The sequence below is a fragment of the Sceloporus undulatus genome, chromosome 5 (genome assembly GCF_019175285.1).
Source record: "Sceloporus undulatus isolate JIND9_A2432 ecotype Alabama chromosome 5, SceUnd_v1.1, whole genome shotgun sequence".
Classification (NCBI taxonomy): Eukaryota; Metazoa; Chordata; class Lepidosauria; order Squamata; family Phrynosomatidae; genus Sceloporus; species Sceloporus undulatus.
The window spans coordinates 25,725,428-25,745,620 of NC_056526.1; the positions used below are offsets into that span (position 1 = coordinate 25,725,428).

General features: G+C 41.2%; 1 protein-coding gene across 1 annotated transcript in view; it reads right to left on the reverse strand.

Moving 5' to 3' along the window:
• Positions 1-2,399: 2,399 nt before the first annotated feature.
• The window catches only part of AKR1D1 (aldo-keto reductase family 1 member D1), a 59,576-nt gene continuing 41,782 nt past the window's right edge, over positions 2,400-20,193 (reverse strand). Inside the window, exons 3-9 of the mRNA XM_042468133.1 lie at positions 19,418-19,534; positions 18,424-18,501; positions 16,711-16,833; positions 10,008-10,117; positions 9,629-9,794; positions 6,843-6,925; positions 2,400-2,601 (exon numbers count right to left, since the gene is read on the reverse strand). Of these exons, the coding sequence (XP_042324067.1) occupies positions 2,559-2,601; positions 6,843-6,925; positions 9,629-9,794; positions 10,008-10,117; positions 16,711-16,833; positions 18,424-18,501; positions 19,418-19,534 (720 nt within the window). The 3' untranslated portion in view covers positions 2,400-2,558. The remainder of the gene's footprint in view (positions 2,602-6,842; positions 6,926-9,628; positions 9,795-10,007; positions 10,118-16,710; positions 16,834-18,423; positions 18,502-19,417; positions 19,535-20,193) is intronic.

Sequence of the window (20,193 nt, forward strand, 5' to 3'; positions counted from 1 at the left end):
TTAGATTATGACATTTTAAACCTGTAAAGAGACCAGAGTTTAGATAAGTTATAATTTTTTTGGACTATAGTTCTCAAAATCTTCTAATCAACATTGCCATTGACCAAGCTGTAGTCCAAAAAAGTAACTTTTTCAAACTCTGAAGCAGACATAAACTTGTTTGGCTTCATTTTGGCTCTCACATCTCATTGCAAATTTGCCATTTTGTATGTATGTTTGTTTTCAGGACTAAAAGCCAAATGGCCTCCATGTTGAAGCCAAACTTAGTCAAACTGACAACTCTTGCCAAGCCAGCCTTGACAACTCTTGCCAAGCCAGTGGTGGTTTCAGGGTAAAACCAAACTAACAGCTCCTAAGGGAATAATACGTTATATTGACTTGAAGGGGATTTAGTAATAGTTAAGTTTGTTTGGACAGTGGCCTTGTTTTCTATGTTTTCTCCCTTTTGAACTCTTATAGCTGTGGCTGTATATCAAATAACAGCACATTTTATAGCACCACCCTACTCCTGTTGAAGCCTAGACTGTGGCATCCCACTGCTTTCAATGGAGAGGGATTAACATTTTATCCCAAAGTAAAAAAAGTACATAAAGATGTTACTGAGCTCATATCTCTAGGCATGCGGTTATGAGCTTCAAGGGACTCATAATATTTGCTTCATCTACAAGATATTACTAGCTCCAAATACTTCTTTGGCTCAGATTTTGATCTAAGCCAGAGAATGGTTTCCCTTTCTCACTGAATAGCATTAACTGAATTCCATTGATTTGTGGGAAGAGAAAGGAAGGAGGGGGTGTCTTCTACTCTGCATCCTTTCTTGAATCTCTAGCATACTGTGCTGTAGCATGTTGACCAGTAGGTCCTATTGCAGACCCTGGGAAATACACTTTCCCAGGAGGCCTGTAACACCCCTTGTCCTTTCCCAGTCTGTCCCTGCTAAAGCACTGCTAACAATTCTAGTCAATGGGATTGAAGAGAAGGGTGATCTGAGGGTCAGAATGGGTAGGTTCTGATCTTTTAAGGTCCAAAACATACTGCAGAAATAATCCAGTTTGAGATCATTTTAACTGCCCTGGCTTAATGCTAGAGAATTCTGGGAACTGTAGTTTTGTGAAACATTTAGCCTTCTCTGGTGCCAAAATAAACCACAATTCCCAGGATTCCCTAGCACTGAGCCAAGGCAGTTAAAGTGATCTCAAACTGGATAATTTCTGCAGTGTGTTTCAGACCAAAGTCAGATTGGCTTAGAAACCAGCCAAGCCATTTCTAAATTTTTCAAGGGCTGGGGATGTATGGTTCTTATTTCTAATGACAATCTGACTTGAGCAGGATTGAAGTTACTATTGTCTACATTGGTATCCAGAAACAAGCGCACACAAGAGAAATGTACATACATCACTTTGCTCATCTGGGTCCTGGTGGATGTACTTTTTATAATGCTGGTTGCAGTCTGCATTGCTGTCAAGGAGGTCACTAGATGCTGAACAAACAGTTGTGCATAGCTACGAATAGACCACTACACCATTACAATGCTTTGATTCCCAATTTAATCCAATGGGATACTGGGATTTGTAGTTAGGCAGTGGCATTTAGAATTCTTAGCCAGACAGCTCTAGTGCCTCACCAACTAGAAACCTCAGGATTTCATAGGATAAAACCATGGCAGTTAAAGTGGAATCACAATGCTATAATTTTTAAGTGTGAATGGGCCTGGGCCGTAATATGTTGTTCTCAGCTTACATACTGATTATTGACTTCACATTTGAAACAAGCACAGGGAACATTTTTCAGATAAAAGGCCAAATTCTATTTCTAGAGAAGTTCTTAGGGGTCACATTCCCATGATAGAAGGGATGGTAAATACAAGGCATAGATGGCATTACTTCAGTATTCCATTTATACAAGCAACATAATGTGGGCCCAAATGCCAAAGTAATGGAAGATCAGGGAATATTTTGACCTAGAAGATGATTGCCTGTTTTTGTTTTGTTTTTTTAAAAAAAAGACTGATTACAAAATTCACATCCAGATTTGCTTTCAATGAGTACCATCCTCACTGTTTCCTGACTCTGCATCCAACCATTGGGGTTCATCAGACGTTTAACCAGAAATGTTCTTTAATGTTTGTTAGCTACAGCAAGTTTCAAAGAAGTAAATAAAAAAAATCTTCTGCTTTTAAAATTTCCAGTGCAATCAACTTGGTTGTCCCCTATATCAAAATACAAATGATAACCTGTAAAATCTAGTTGTATTTTGAAATCTGAAATAAAAATTCATTTCTGAAACTGGGTCTTGTTTTTCTGTATTGAGGATGGAACATAACAGTTAAGGTTTGGAGCAGCGTAAGGGCCATGTGAAAAGAACTTGACTATTTTTTAAAAAATTAGGGGGGGGGGGGGGGGGGTCTGGGAGCTGGAGGTAAACCCAAGGAGTAACTTTTCTAAGAACCCTATGTTAACTAGAGAAAGAGTAAAATATTACTGTTGCTAAATACAAAAATTTTGAAGTAACAAACAATTACTACTAAGATTAAATCCACTCTTGGGTACATCTTATTTTCAGTACTCCTCATGAAAAGGGTACTCAGGATGGTCTTTCCACCTGTAAGGAATTGAAAGTAATGATTAAATAACAGTGATAGTTAGCACAATAGACCTGGTCCATACATGGTGCTCAATATGAGTATAATTCACTTGTGAATTTTCTCTACACAAACTTCCCAATGAAGTGAATGGGAGCTGTATAACATCATTGTTGTGAATGTCACCAGGGGTGGACAAAATGTGACCCTTTGGCCACATATAGCTTTTGAGACCAGAGCCCCCAGCCCCCTAAATTGTACTTAATTTGAGGTTGTTGATTTGAGGACAATTTTTTTTACCCAAGAACCAGTCTAACACCCCAAAACTGCCCTCAAAGCTGCAGATCTCCCAACCACCCAGAGCCCCCTAACCCTGTGAAAAAAAATGAAAAGAAAAAAAATCAGCTAAAACGGTGGTCAGAAGCAATGTCACACCATTCCCAGGGTGCTTGAAATCCACCAGTGTGCCCCACCAGGATGAAGGCATAGAGACAGAGAGGTGTCCCCCACTGCCTCTGCAGTTAACCACCCAAATTGTGAATTGCTGTGCTCTCTTCCAGTAGCTCAAACGGAATAACTTGAAAGAGAAGTATTTAAAAATGTACACTAAAAGCATCTGCAATCTAGTTTTAAGAGGAAAGAGTTCTCAGTTTTAAATCTTATCTGGGAATCACTAGCCCTCCAGGTATTTTGGATTACAGCTCCCAGAATCTCTTACCCCTAAGCTTCACTAAGCCTTATAGGAGTTGAAACTACAAAATGTTGTGGGATGGCCATAGTTTCCCAACTTGTGTTTTAAATTTAGGTAACTACTCATTTCTGTATTTCTAGGGAGAAAGAGACAGAAAGGAGACTAAAGGGAAGAATATCTGGGGTTTTTTTTTGATGGTGGTATGTTTAGATTTTGGTCCTTCTTTACCAGTGTGTTATGGAACCTATGGAAATATCGTAAAGTCTGGGGGAAGATAGCCGACAGATGGGTAGAGACACTATGGACATTACTCTTGGAAGGTAAAAAGGGAATTCTACTGACAGCCTCCTGCCTGATACCATTATGGAAAGCTCCAACAATATTCCTCTACTGTGTAAGGTCTTCTGTGATGATAAGATTGGGTACTTTCTAGGACAGCCCTTGGATTAGCTGGATCTAAAGTCCACTCAAGGTGCCCTCAAATTTCCAGGCATCAGCTTAGTGGTGTTTTTTAAAGTATTGAATTACAGTTACAATTCTCAGCACTCTTTCCCCAATTAGTTACTGTTATAGTTACAATTTTAAAAGCCACTATTTACAGATATTTAACAAGTTTTAGTTACTTTTCTTTTTTTCAGTGCCTTTTTTAAAAAGTAAGAAAATGAATTACTTTTAAAAACAAAACATCAGAATATAACAAGCCAGAGACCTAACAGTGCATTCGGGGAAAGAAGAACATTGGCCAATCTTTTCTAAAAACAACAGCTGGCTTCAGTTTGGAAGAGTTAAGCATTTCCTTCAAGACAAGAGATCGATCTGAGTTGCAGTGTATGGATCCTTCTGCTTCTCACCCCACATTTTCCTCTACCCAGCCTCACAAAGAGTTCTAGAGCACTCAGATCTTGCATACAACCATGACAATTTAGTCCAAATAAATGAGATTTCACTAATCCATATCCTAACAATATGTGGGAAGAACTGCACAACAATTGTGCATGGATTTAGCTTCAGCTCCTTTTGCTGGCCAAGGCTGAACTTCTCCTTTTTATTTTTAAAAGTTTTGGTTTGGTGTGAGTGTGCCTTGCCTCTTCCTCCACCCTCACCAGACTGCCAGGCATCCAATTTAGACCTGGCTGCCCCTTCTAATTAAGCTGCTGGGACTCAACCTGGATCCTGGATGCCTTCCTTGGTTATGTAAGGATATTAATGGCTCAAGTAGCTTCCAGGAGCCTAGGGATAGATGCTGTTCAAAAGGAATGCCAGCTTCATTTCATGCAATTATGCTCAAGTCCCTCTTGTTGCAGACTGGACAAAAACTTCAGAGGGTGTGAGTTCCTGGGAAGCACTAGCCTCATATAATTTTGTGTGCGTCTAAATCTTTACTGCGAGTGAACACATTCCCCCCCCCCACACACACACATTTCCCAGAAATTGTTAAGAACAATTTTCAGCTTTATAAGATCAAAAGAAATGTCATTTTGGGGATTTCATTACAGTACTCCAATTTCTTGGCATCTTTGGCTAATTTGTGCCATGCATCACCGTCTTGCTTTCCATTAGATTACCTACTCCACATAATATAGAATGTATACTGACCAAAGGTTGGATCAAGATATTTTGTTGCTTGAGGCAACTCTCCTCATTCCTTTCCATATACAAAAGTACCCTGGATTGGGAGTTGAAATGCATTTCAGTACTGGCCCTGGAGTAGTGACCTCCATGACCCCTGAGAGCAATAAGGTAGTTTATATGACAAGCTGTGTAATGCACACAGCTCTATCTCTTAACAGAGGAAGTTCAGGAGAAATGGATTGAGGGGAAGGACCTCAGCATCTGCCCTTGGAGATGGTTGCCTTAATCTGCCTAATGGCAGGGTTGGCCCCGTATGGGCTGTTGGACATCCAGTCAGGCCAAGAGAAACAAAGCTGTGTCTCCACTGATGGCTGAGGAATGGGTCAGAGAAATAACATTCCTGTAAATATCAGAGCTACTGAGTGGTGTTACTTGTATCAGGGACAGAGAGAAGAGAGAATGTGGATGAGTGATGCTGCCTGTCAAAGTCTGATCAAGTGATGCTATCTGCAAGTTCCTCAGACCTTTCCTTCCTCAAGCCTGGACAGAAGATTGCTGTTGTTTTGTGCCTTCAAGTTGTTTCTGACTTATTGCAACTCTATTGCAAATCTATTACAAGGTTTTCTTGGCAAGATTTGTTCAGAAGGGATTTGCCCTTGACTTCTTCAGAAGCTGAGATAATGTGACTTGCCCCAGGTCACTTAATGGGTTTCCATAATGGAGTGGGGATATGAATCTAGGTCTCCAGCATCATAGTCCAATGCCCAAATCACTACACCACTGTGGGTCTTTCAAGAGAAGTACCATAATCAAAAGAGCAATATGGCACAGATTGGTACAGTTTACCAATCTTTACCCAATTTGATACTCTCCCTTTGTGTTGGACTGAAACTTAGCATTCCTCACCACTGGATAAGCTGGCTAGGGCTGCTAGAAGCTGAGGTTCCACAATAACTGGGGACCACAGTTTATGAGAGTCTGAACACAAGACAGCTCCACATTGGGAAACACAAAAGCAGAAGGCTACGGCAGTGATTGCTGCTATAAGACTGTGTTCATTTATTTTCTTTCATGTTTTCTTTGACTAGAGCAGGGATAGACTGAGTGATCTTCTTGGACTATAACTTCCATCAGCCCCACAAGTATAGGCGGTGGCAAGGAATGCTGAGAGTTGTAGTTCCACAACACCCAGAGGGCTACCCCTGGATAGAGACTCCTTTAAGGGCTACCATTGTACTATCTCAACACTGATGTGAAGTCTCAATACTCCAATGGGCAATATCTCCTGTTCTGCCCCTCATCTCTGAACCACTCTCACTCTTGGTCCAGTATATGGCAGCACTATTAGCCTAATGGAAATTTCACTGAGGCATCACAGCAGGAAAAACTAATAGAGGAGACTGTTTTAATGCAATAGTTCAGCCTTAAATCCCACTGGTAGTTCCCACTACTGCAGACCCATTGAACCAATGTAACTTATGTAAGTGACTTACCACTCAGCAATTGATTCAGTGGGCCCATGCTTAATTGAGAAATTTATCCAGGGGAAATGGGTGCAGTTTTTTCCTATTTTCTATGCTGCCATACTGGCTTGCTGTGTATTCCTCAACCTCAAACCAAACCAACACACTGAGGGAAAGTATATAACATGTGAACTTAACCAGAACAGGCAGGAGATTTGGCAGAACCCTTTCTTACCTATGTTGCAGGGCACGTCATACAGTCCATGCAGGTCTGTCTGCTCTTTGCCCTTCAGAATCTGTTAGCTGAGGTACCAGCTTCATTCTACATAATGGTAGGACTGGCCCTGGCCTCTCTTGAGGCCTCAACTGCTCAGAAGTGACAACTTTTGATACTGAGCCTAGTTGAGCCCAAAGCTGATTACACACATCATCATCCAGTTTGATGGATATTTTGTATCTTAAGTTCCTAAAAATTAAGTTAAATTAGAATGTATTTTACCACATGTCCCACATCTGGAACTAGCCTGGTACTTACATCAACAGCTCTACATAGCGGATGTTTTTATGCAGAGCTTCTATTTCCTTCATTTCTTTGTCGGTGAGGGAAAAGTCAAAGATCTTAGCAGAAAAAGAGAAACAGAAAACAAAAACACTTATTATTTTATGTTTACACAACTGATGATTGAGTATGCATTCTTTGACAAACACATGTAATAAGATAAGATAGGGCCCGGACAGACAGGCCAAAATAAAGCTACTTCAGCTCACTTTGAAGTATGCTGTTTAAATGACATATGCATCTTAAGAGGCCAGAAGCTGTGCCAAAGCTGTGCTCCAGTCCTTAGGACTGGAGAGTGGCTTTGGCGTGGCTTCTAGCCTCTTAGGACACATGCATCATTTCAACTGCATACTTCCAAAATGACCTCTTAAGCAGCTTTATTTTGGCATGTCTATTTAGGCCCATAGCCAGCTATATTCACAATGTTGCAACTCTTTATTAAGAGGAGCTGACATTATAGTAAAAAAGGAGATGGGTGGATATACTTTAAGAAGAAGATTAGCATGGCTAGCAAGGATGACATGCAAATTCATGAAGCAGTCCATATTTCCCCCTTTTTAATGCACTTCTTTTCTATGTTTTTAATTGTATTGTTCTTTTAATATTGTGCAGCCACTCCAAGCCCCAGTTCTGGGGAAAGAGTGGGATACAAATAAATATAATAATAATAATAATAATAATAATAATAATAATAATAATAATAATAATAATAATAATAATAATATATAAATTAAGAATGGAAAGTGTGGCTTTGTTCTTGTTGCTGTTTTCTGCCTTCAAGTCATTTCTGTCTTATGGCGACCCTAAGGTGAATCTATCATGGGTTATCTTGACAAGATTTGTTCAGAGATTTGCTACTGCTTTCCCCTGAGGCTGAGACATGTAACTTGCTCAAGGTCACCCAGTGAGTTTCATGGTCAAGTTGAAAATCTAACCCTGGTCTCCAGAGTCATAGTCCAACACTCCAATCATTACACCATGCTGGTGGCTTACCCATACATCTATCTCTTTTTGGGCTGGAGGCTAATCTCTAATCCAGTCCTTTGTGCTCCATCCAAAACCTGCCTCCTTGCAGCTGTTAAACCCTGGGGAGAGCTACTGCTGCTTTTTATTGGGGGAGAGGGATAAGCAATTCAGGCAGTTCAGAAGTGGCTGGTCTGTGCTCTGAGGGGAAGGGAAAGAAGGGTGCATTCTATCTGTGAGTGCACCCTCATTTCTTTACTCCTTTGAGTTGGGACTTATCACTTCTACACTGTGTGAATTGCCTCCCTCCCCTATTCACCAACAAGGAGCAGCACTGGTGTCTCCTCAGATCTTGAGAGATTGCTGGGATGAGCAATAGCATTTACATTTCTATACTGTTTAATGGTAAACTCAGCACAATCTGTAAGCCAGTTGCCTCCAACAAGATGGGTACTCATTTTACTGACCTACAAAAGGATGGAAGGCTGAGTCAACCTTGGAGTTCTGGGATCAAAATCACAACATTGTGGCTAAAGTATTGGCAAGGATGAGGGAAAATGGAATTGGATCTCAGCCTATTACTAACTCTAGATCCAGCCTAATATTTTTTCAGCAGTTACAACTTTGGTTCAACTCAGTGAGGATTCCTAAGTAATTTGTTTTATTTGAAACAGATCAGATCTGAATCCTATCTTTTCTTTTAGCTTAGGCTATTTGTTTGCTACTCTTCAGACATGGCTCCACATCAGCTCTATTTCAAAATAAGAGCAATCATGTGGGGCATCTGAAGCTGCAGAACACAGAAGGGGCACTTTACCCTTCCTCAAAATGTGGGAAGAGAAGTGCAGTCTAGGGAGAAAATTTTCCATGATACTTCTACCACATTCATTTTCATAACGTCATTGTAGGCTGACCAATGCAAATTGCAGGAGGACCAATGCCACCACACCAATATATGGAAAAGCAAAGTATGACCCAAACTGCATGGTTGCATGAAATGTGGGTCCTAGGTCTGAAAAGACTGAAGGACTTTGGGATGAAGTTTGCATTCTTTCTCATTGACAAGATCCCACAGAGGCTGTGCCACCAAGACTGGTGGGTGTTGATATTTTGTCCAGTGAGATGAGAAAAAAGAATGGCAGATGCCTCACTATATCAGGTGTGACAACTGTGCTGTTCTCCAGATGTTGAACTGGCTATGCCAGTTAGAACTGCTGAGAGTTTTACTTATCTCCAACCTACAATCATACAAGCTAAAGTTAGTGTCCAATTTGAACAATATACAATTGGTGGGACACAGGACTCAATCCTCAGATCAGTATATATAGGGATAAGCACTCCTTCATGTATTGAGGTCTCAAGATGTTTAGGCTTTAACAGTCATCATCAGCACCTTGAATTCAAACTGGAAGTGTACTGGCAGTCACTGCAGCTCTTTTAGGATCAGTGCTACATGGTTTCTTTGATATAGTGCAGTCAACAATATTGCTGGTGTATTTTACACTAATTGTAGCGTCTAAATTGACTTCAAGGGCAGGGTCACATACATTACACAATAGTAGTCTAATCTGGAAGTTACAATGTTTGCGAGGCCACACATTTCTCACACCTTCCACTACATAGACCATGGGCCCTTTCATATTATATAATTATAGCACGTTATGTTTCCACTTTAACTGCCACGTCAATGTTCTATGCAATCCTGGGATTTGCAGTTTAGGGAGGGGCATTGAGAATTCTCAGCCAGGGAGCTCTAATATCTCACCAAACTAGAGCTCCAGGTTATACTGAAATTTTACCTGGAAGTTTTCTCTAATACGTTCTGGGTTGAAACTTTTGGGAATGACTGCCACTCCTCGCTGGATGTTGAAGCGGAGTGCCACTTGAGCTGCTGTCTTGTTGTATTTTTCTCCAATGGCATTCAGAACAAGGTCATCCAGGAGTGGAGGTGAAGACACATTTACCCTTGTTGTGAGGGACAGGTGGAGACATGAAACAGACAGATTTTCCATATGTCCAGAAAACACTTTTGAGAAGTGAGAAGGGATTTTTAGAACCTATTACTATGTTTTGTAAACCTGCATTCTAAGTAAATCTGTTCTCAAGAAGGCAGCATTATTTTGGGACTGTTTTTACAAGTCACCACAAGTTTGCAGAACAATAAAGACAGCCTCTTACCAGCTTGCATCTCTTGAAGTTCCCAGAGGGCTGTATCCAACAAGAACAATGTTGTGCTGTTTGCAAAATTCTAAAAGTTTGGATTGGGTGAAATATGGGTGGCACTCAATCTGTAGAGATAAAACGGAGAAGGTAGGATTAAGAACAAAATGAAATAATCAAAACACTTCTATTTTTACACAAAGCTGAAGCACCGGTATTTTTCCCCTGCAGAAGGAAAAGCAGCTTAGAACACCATCTGCAAGGAAGAAAGCACCCGATGAGAAAGTCTTATAAAGCTGCTTCATCTTTAATTTTCCACTTCAGAAATTATAAGATGATGATGATATTGTTTATTTGTTGTTGTTGTTGTTGTTGTGTGTCTTCAAGTCATTTCTGACTAATGGAAACCCTAGGGCGAACCTATGACAGGGTTTTCTTGGTAAAATGTCTTCAGAAGGGATTTACCTTTGCTCTCCTCTGAGGCTCTGAGAGAGTGTGACTTGTCCAAGACCAGTGCTGTTCTATGGCCAAGTGAAGATTTGAACCCTGGTCTCCAGTGTCCTATTTCCAATACTCAAACCACTACACCATTCTGCTTTCTCCCCAAAACAGGACACAAGGACGCCAGTGGTGTAGTAAGACAACCTTCACTGGTGGGAGGGCAGAGAAAAAAATTGGGGGAAACAGGTTTTGGACACTGATCACTATAAAAGAAGTTCTGTGGGGAAACATTTTCAAAGATAATGACAAAAATAACCCCCAAATAATAAATTTTAATTAGAAAGTATGTTGAGATGTTTCCAAAAACCAAATCAATTTCAAATACAACATTTTTCCACAAGCAAAATAGTTGTATAAAATAAACAACAATGACAAGGAAGGAAATGCTTATTGTGCAAATCATCCTGTTTTAATGATTTGAACTGTTAATAAAGTCTTTTTTCTTTGCAAACATGTAGAGAAACTGTCCCATTTGGCATTCCTTCAAACATGTTACTCTGAAAAGCCAAGGTTACTCAATTTGTTTTTCCCTGATGAAACTTTACATCTGTATGGTGTTCTGCCTTCTTCATTAAAGTTGAGAATGGATTTTCACACACAGCTGCAGATGCACCAAAGGTGAGCCCTGCAGCATACAAGCTGTACATGTATTAAAAGATTTCCTTGTACATGTCACATGTTTTAGCAAATTCATGAAGAGATAGTATTGAAATTTTTCATGATTTTACCATATCCTTTTCTTTGGATGTCTAAATCTTATTTCTAAATGCTCAACTGAGGTTTTAGGCTACTGCAATACTAGAAATATGGGGACTGAAAGAAAATTTTATTTTGGGAACAGAAATCATATTTGGGGGACAATGCCCCCATTTGACCTTCCTTGTCATTTCACCTCTGAAGGCATCTGAATACCTTCTCGAGAACCTAATGGCTGAAAGAGACTTCAAAACAATTTGATTCCTTGCTGTACTGTAGATGAATTGATGGATGATCTGTGTTTCTTTTTCTTGCAAGCCAACAGCCCCACCATTTTTTTGGAAGAGGAACACATTTCCTCTGGATGATTATCTTTAGCAATGCAAAAACATGTACAGGGGTTGTGCCTACACTGCCAACCCTAGTGCCCTTTCAGGACCTATTTGCTATTAGCTAATCACCTGCCATTTTCTGGAACTTCTAGAATGGAGCTGAGCTCTGGAAGTAGGCCCCCAAGGTCATGCCTTAGATTAACAATGCACTGAATATGTGCAAAAGGCCCCTCAGTTTCAAATACACCTTTACTGAAGTAGCCTAGGATAAAAAGCAATCATGGTTGCAATCATGTGTACTTAATTGGGTGTAAGCATCACTGAACTCATTTGTCAAGAAAATGTGTTGAGGATCAGGCTACAAAAATGATTCCTGTGAGGGGTCTTGGGTCCCCATCCTGCTTCTGTCTGAGCTTGATAGGATCCCTTGACACCATCTAAACAAACTGAGCTGCCACCATCTACTGATCTGACCCCACCCCTTTTCATAGTAACTCAACTGGAAATTACTTTGGGGTTTCATCTGTACTTTCCATCCCTGATGCTGCAGAGACATTCCTCCCCCCCCCCCATCCAATCCTGCTGAGGAGACAAAACTGAGCAAAAGGCATATGAAAAGAGTGTGTGTGAGAGAAAGGGACATTGGCTCTTACCTGTGATATGTCCATTTCCAGTAGATAAGAGCCCCACATCCTGTACTTTTAAAAGAAAGATTTTATTCTTCAAGAGCCAGTGTGGGGTTTGAGCACTGGATTATGACTCTGGAGATCAGAGTTCAATTCCCTGCTCAGCCATGGAAACCCATTGGGTGACCCAGAAAACCCGTGACATGTTCCTCTTAGGGTCGTCGTAAGTCAGAAATGACTTGAAGGTACACAAGAATAAGAAGACAACAAGAAGACAGCTACAGTAGCAAAAGTATTCTGACATGAAGGCACTTGCCTTCAGGCACACTTAGGAGTTACAAGTTACAGAAGAGACTAGATCATTTTAGCCAAGACCACCAAAATAACCATAAACCCTGATGTAAGCTGACTAAAGAGTTCCTAGCTACTCATGATGCAGATGGGATTTGTAATCCTTGATGTTCATGGGAGTAGCTAAGGGTCTGGACACTTTTGTCCAGTCTCTAGCAGTGTTCCCATGTGAAACAGGAGCCCCTGCTCTCAAGTGTCCCTTTGTTCTTCTTTGTTAGAGTCTGCCTCATAGTCCTCTCTTAGGCTTTTTATAACCTGTGCTGAGAAGGATCTTGAAGATTCAGGCTTCTGCCCAACTGGCCATTTCATTGGGAAATTGCTTTCCCTTCACCTCTGTGATGCTGAGCCCCATAAAAATGTAACTTAACCTCATCATATCATTTACCCTTTGTTATCTGGAGGGGAGACTATTCTCTCAGCTGTGTTGATCAGATAATGGGATATCCCATTATCACAACTGCATTCATATCTAATGTGACAAGTGATTATGACTGATTATCTTCTTCCCATATCCCAGTTCTAAATTGAGAACATACTTAGTTTTTTGTGGGTTTTTCGGGCTATGTGGCCATGTTCTAGCAGAGTTTCTTTCTGATGTTTCGCCAGCATCGGTGGCTGTTGCATGCCAGCCACAGATGCTGGCAAAACGTCAGAAAGAAACTCTGCTAGAACATGGCCACATAGCCCGAAAAACCCACAAAAAACTATGGATGCTGGCCATGAAAGCCTTCGACTTTACATGAGAACATACTTGTTGACATTATTCTACTTATACTATGGAGCACTAATGTACCAACAGTTTTTTTGGCTTCAGTCTGTGAATCTGTAAGGATACATCATAGGTCTTTGTCCCTTGGCTACCAGAACAAGGAGCACGCCTTCATTTCAGAGATGTCAGGCATGTGGATTCAAATAATATCAAAGGTTCAATTAACATAACTATTTTGATAAATTAAGAGCATCGCTGTGTGATGTGAGCTGATTGGAACTTAGGATGAATCCACTCTTCAATGGCTTTGCCATGAACACAATTCCAAAACTGTATTAAATTTGGGCACAGCTTGAAAAAGTCACTGGGAGACTAAAATCCCAGGATCTCTCTCCAAGTCAGCATTGCCACTGAGTGTGCTGGCTGCAGGATTCTGGGATATGCAGTCCCCCAAAGTAACATTTATGAGCTCCAGGGTTGGGGTGAAGCTCTGAACCAGACAAGGACAATCTTGGTTTTCTCCAGGTCTTCAGACACAGATTTGTCAGCACAGATAAATGTACACACAGGCTAATGTTTTATGGGTAAAAAGTCCTGTTTACTGGAGTTGTCCCAGTTTATCTCAGGGAGTATGACATTAATGCAATAAGAGTCCCCATAAAGCATGAGCTCTAGTCTATGCTGTCCTCCCATTTGCTTGAACTGGAGGCTCTGAGAGGGGAGTGGAAAAGACTTCAGTGAGGTTAGTCCCTGTGTTTCAATGACAAATTTAAGCTGGTAGAACACACTGACCTTTTCTAGTTGCCAAGAAAACTGTGTTCCAGCCCTCTAACACAGGGTCTTGTCCAAGAAGTGCTTAACAATTTATTGCCTCCTAGATAACCCTTATTCTAATAAGGCTCACAATTATTTTTATAAAAAATTGATGACACAGCTTTCTTAGCTTCAGAACATCTCATTTATAGTTGTTAATAATCAAGAAACTGGCCTGAATGTCACAAACAAAAAGTAAATGGATTGAATTTGATCACTCTCAGTCCAGCATCAAGTACATGGCCTGTTGAAGAATAGCCAGAGTTGCTTCCTGGTGGCTGGAGGATTCCTTTCAATATGGCCACCCCCACATGGGTGACTACCCAAAATGATGGCAGCAGCATTTCAAAGGTCAATGCAGGGTGTATGTGTATGGAAAGGATTCCACAAAGTCTAGAACAGAAGTAACAATCAATGGTCTGTCCAGCTGCAATTTTCAGAAGGTCTCTCCTTTGGCTGTTGCTGGCTTGCAGTCCAATGACATCTGGAGAGCTGTGTGATTTTCATCTCTTTGATCCTTTTTCATAATAGAATTTTAAGATAAGTGTACTTTGAGAATAGTCTGGAATGGATCCACTACAGAACCCCTGAGCTAAATGGACTAACAGTCTGATCTGGCAGAAAATAGCCATGCACTTAGCAGATCCAGAGTTGCATTGCTTCAGTATGACTGCTGTATGATGTACACGCCTTGGAACTTGGAGGAATGATATCAACACAATAGCAACAGCAATAGCAAGTACATATCTATATTGCTTATCTGTGCACTTAAGCACTCCATAAGTGGTTTACAATATGTAAACTAACTGCCCCCAACAAGCTGTGCACTCATTTTAGCAACCTACAGAAGGATGTTGGGCTGAATGGACCCTGGAGCCTTGCCTGGGATCCAACTCACAACCTTGTGGCTATGAATGGTTGTTGTGCCGGCATTTAACCACTGTGCCACCAGGGCTCCCTTGATGAGGGAAGATGAACACAGCATGAAATCATTCCAACTTTCAAGGAAAGGGATTTGTACCTAATTGTTGTTGTATGCCTTCAAGTCATTTCTGACTTATGATGATCCTAAGGTGAATTATCACTGGGGTTTCTTGGCAAAATTTGTTCAGTGGGGGTTTGCCATTGCCTTCTTCTGAGGCTGAGAGATGTGACATGCCCAAGGTCACCAGTAGCTTTCCATGCCCAAGTGGGTATTCAAAACCTTTTCTCCAGTGTCACAGTCCAGCACTTAAATCATTACACCACACAATCTCTTCGTGTACCTAATAATAATAATAATAATAAATAAAAGTTTTATTTTTATACCGCCCTTCTTCAATCAGGGCGGTGTACAACAAGGTCAACAATACAATATACATCCATACAAATACAATATTAAAAACCGTGTCACAATATCCAACATATTAAAAGTGTTACAGCCTCATGCCAGTCTAATACTGGCAGAGGGAAGGGGGGAGGAGAGTACATATTCAGGGGGAAGGATTCAGGGGTAGGCTTGTTTGAATAAATAAGTTTTCAACTCCTTCTTGAATTGGGGTAGGGAGGTGGTTGCACGGAGCTCAATTGGCAGCGAGTTCCAGAGGCTGGGGGCTGAGATCGTAAAGGCCTTCCTGGAAGTAGAAATTAATCTGGCCTCCGGAACTCTTAGAAGTTGCTGCCCCGATGATCTGAGGGTGCGGGGCGGATTATATGGGGAGAGGCGGTCCATCAGATACCCTGGGCCCAAGCCATTTAGGGCTTTATAGGTAACGACCAACACCTTGTATTGCGCCCGGAAGCGAATAGGCAGTCAGTGCAGGTCTTTAAGCACTGGAGTTATATGACTGGCCCTAGATGTATTAGTGACCAGTCGAGCTGCCATATTCTGCACTAATTGCAGCTTCTGGGTATAATACAAGGGTTGCCCCATGTAGAGCGCATTGCAGAAGTCCAAGCGAGAGGTTACCAGAAAGTATTCTGTTGAAAATATTCTGTCAAGTTGAAGAACCAGAATCATACTAAAGTGTGTTTCTTTCAACATGGTACTTAGGTTAAGAAAGTATTACTAGTTTATTTGTTTTTTTAAGTGAAACATCCCTTTTTAGAAATAGGAGTGTATTATTATGTTTTATAGAGAGCCAGCAAGGTGCAGTGGTTTGAGCATTGGACTGTGACTCTGGAAATCAGGGTTCAAATCCCAACTTGCCCAGGGAGACCTACTGTGTGACCTTGAGCAAGTCACACTCTCTCCGCCTTAGATGATGACAATGGAAAATCCCCTCTGAAGAATTTGCGGAGAAAACCCCATACTAAGTTCACCATAGGGTCACAATAAGCCAGAAATGACTTGAAGACACACAGCAACAATAACAGCAAATTATTTCTTATGGCCTCTTTAGAAGCAGGGAGCTGTAACTTCTTTATGAAGTGATTCAGCACCTCTGTAGTCTTCCAGGAGCTGTAGGAACACCAAAATGGTCTGAAGGTCCCCATGCTTCCCATGACCCATGTGATTTTCATCCCTGCTGTAAACCACTGAAGTGGATGTTACATATCACTTGTGTTTCACTTGTAGGCTTCCCATGGGCATTTGTTTGGTTGGCCACTGGTGGACTAAAAATACTGGAAAAGTCTGAACCAGCAAAGCTCCTTGTGTATTCTTAAATCTTTATGTTGCACGTCAGATGTGAGAGCTGCTCCATCGCCATTACCTGGTTGCTAACAGGTTTGTACTTCAGACCTGGTTTGTTCAGAATCATCTCCAGTTGTCTACGGTTGAAGTTGGACACGCCAATGGATTTTGCCAGCCCTGCATCTTTACATGCTTCCAAAGCCTGCCAGGATGAAAGAGAGAAAAACAATGGGGAAACAGCCATGTAGTAAATATATAGCTGTTTTGTTAAGAGGGAGGGAAGAAAAGAATTGAACCAAAGTGATGATGGTGAAGAAAGAACCATGATGTACAGGAGACAAGAGAACACTAGGATGACCCAGAACAGACTTGAAAATGACAAGGAAGAGATATGAGAATGTAGTCATGCGATATGAAGGTAAGAGCAGAGTGGAAGTTAAGAAAAAGAGAGGTGGAAGGAAAAAGCCAACATGAAGAGGTCTAACAGAAAGCAATAAAGACAGGAAGGGGAGAAAAGGGAGCAGTGTCAGCTTTTGGCTTCTCTGGCTGCATCTGCAACTGAAGAAATAATCTGGTTTGCACCACTTTAACTGCCTTGGCTCAATGCTATGGAATTCTGGGAAATATAGTTCATTATTATTATTATTATTATTATTATTATTAACTTTTATTTATAAAGCGCTGTAAATTTACACAGCGCTGTACATACAATCTTTTCGTTAGACGGTTCCCTGCCCTCAGGCTTACAATCTAAGAAGACACGACACAAAAGGAGAGGGGAGTGGTGGTGGGCAATGGGATCAGGTCCAGCAGTTCTTCTCCACCTCCGAGGCCTGGACCAAGGCAGATCGACTGGAGGAAGGGCTTGGCTTCTTAATGGATGGTTAAAAGGAGGCTTCCTGGGTCAGAGAAGCATTATAGCAGCAAAGCTCTGCTATGGCGCAGCAACAAACTACAATTCCCAGAATTCCATAGCAATGAATCATGACAGTTAAAGTAGTGTCAAATCAAATTATTTCTGCAATGTGGATGCAGCCTCCATTAGTGAGATGGTAGTTCTTTCAACTTTTAAGGTGCTATCCAAGATGCTGAACCTATTTAGAGATTTAAAAATCCAGAGTGGATTTGCTGCCCTACTGACATGGAAGCCATCAAGATGAGAGAAGAGCTATAGGCCTTAAGCAACTGTGCTCATGAAAAGTATTCAGATCCTAGAAAAGTTACTTCTTTGGATACCCCAGCCACATGACCGCTGACCATACTGGATGGCAGATTCTGGAAATTAAAGTTTAAAAATGGAACAAAATCCTTTCCTAAACACTGAAAGCATCCAATCTGAGGGCATCCAATGCATGGAACTGTTTTTATTTTGTTTTTGTTTTTATACACTAGTTTGTTACAGTAGCTTAAGGATGAGTACATACCTACATATGCATTCATGTAGTCTTTGAAAAAGAAATCATGCCTGAAGAGCAAAATGATTGGATTTTGTTCTGCACTTGACTAGAAATCTATGAAGTGAGGAAACACAGTAACTGAGGTGTTATGGAAAGTTCTAGGACAGTAAACAACTTCCTTCAACAATGTGTGGAAAAGCATGCTTTCCATGTGTGCTGGGGTACCTCTCCCCCAAATGCTCAGCACACATACATCTGCAATCTACAAAGGTGATATCAATAATAATGTACGTCCTGTGGCATGAATGACAATTCATCATGATGGGAGTTGCAGTTCAGGTGATTCCCACCCCTACCTATTATAAGATAGGAAATAAAGCTTCAGAATAACTCACCTCCCAAGTGGCGCATAAGTCTGTCTCATGGTACAGCCATTTCCCATTTTCATCCATAGGGAATATGACCTCACCAGGCTGGAAAAAAAACAAGGAATGAAGGGGAGGGGAGATGGGGAGGAAAATCCACACTGTATCAATATCCTCCTGTACTTATTGAGGGCAAATAGATTCCCTTGCAACTTGTACACAGACGTTTGTCTTCAGAAGCTGATAGCAAAAGGGGAAATATTAGTGTTTCTTAATGACTGTGGATTGTCTTTCAATTCACAGTTTACACTGCAGGGATGCTTGTCTTGCATATGGATGTGAATCTTGTAACCCTCCAGGTGTGTCTAAGCTACATCTTCTAGAATTGCTCTCTACTGTCTATATTGGCTGGGACTGCTGGGAGTTACAGTTCAACAACATCAGAAAAGCTGTAGGATTCCCAGCCCTTGTTAACAGATTGTGTATGAAGGCCAGACTACATGTTAATTATGCAGCTTCCAATATCAGGTAGGATCTGGTGCCTTTAGAGCAGTGGTTCCCAAATTTAGGTCCTCCAGATGTTTTGGACTTTGCTCCCAGAATTCCTGATTGTTGGCCCAGTTGGATGGGTCCTGGGAGATGAAGTCCAAACACCTGGAGGACCAAGGTTTGGAAACCACTGCTTTAGAGAATATTTAGACCTGGGGCAGCAAGAACCTCATTAAAAAGGTTTTTCTCAGGTTGTGCGTGTGTATAGGAGCAGTAATGGTGGGTCCTAAGGTCACACCTGTCCTCATTTTTGATCCTTGAGATCTTTGTGCACACCTTCTCAGGAAACCGGTTAATGTTTTGTGTGGTTTGTAGCTATTCGGAAACTAAATTCAAGAAGCAATCATCTGAAAACCAGTCCGTGTGGGGGCAGCCTAAAGCAATGAGATGGGGATTTGCAAATATGGGGGTTTAAAGTATTCAGTGTTCCTATCAATGTCCTCTAGGAGGAGCTCTGACACAATTCTTTCCTTACCTTAAAAGCCATTGGCAGTTCAATGATGTAGAGATCAACATAGTCAAGCTGTAAAGTCTTTAATGTCTTCTCCAGAGTTGGACGCACCAGGTCTGGTGGGTGACATGTGTTCCATAACTAAGAGGGAGAAGAGAAATACATATATTAGAAACTTAGACCCTTGAAAACAAAAACCAAAAGAGAGACAATTACAGTACATAAAATCCCAGGATCTGAGGAAAATAAGGTCATGTAATATACAGGCCTGTTACAGACAGCCAAAATAAAGCTGCTTCGAGTCACAGTGGAGGCATAATGTTTCAATGATTCATGCGTCCTAAGAGTCCAGAAGTCGCACCAAAGCCACGCTCCAGCCCTAAGGAATGGAGTGTGGCTTTGGTGTGACTTCTGGACTCTTAGGACGCATGCATCATTGAAACACCATACCTGCACAGTGACTCGAAGCAGCTTTATTTTGGCTGTCTGTAACAGGCCACAGTCAGTATTCCATATCCACTGATTCTGTATCCATGGAGTCCACTTTCCATGGCTTGGATTAAAAAAATAATCAAAAAGCAAACCTTGATTTTGCCATTTTCTACAGTACTAGAATCCGAGTGGAGAAGTGACACAAATAGTGTACAAGTTCTTTTACAAGACAGACAGAGAACTCTAAAGAGAGTCATTTGGAAAGTCAAAGTGCAAAGAAGTCTTGCTGTCTCTGCGGACCTTTGCAACATCTCCAATTTATATAGCAGGGGTGGGGAATGTGCAGCCCACCAAACACTTGTGGATCT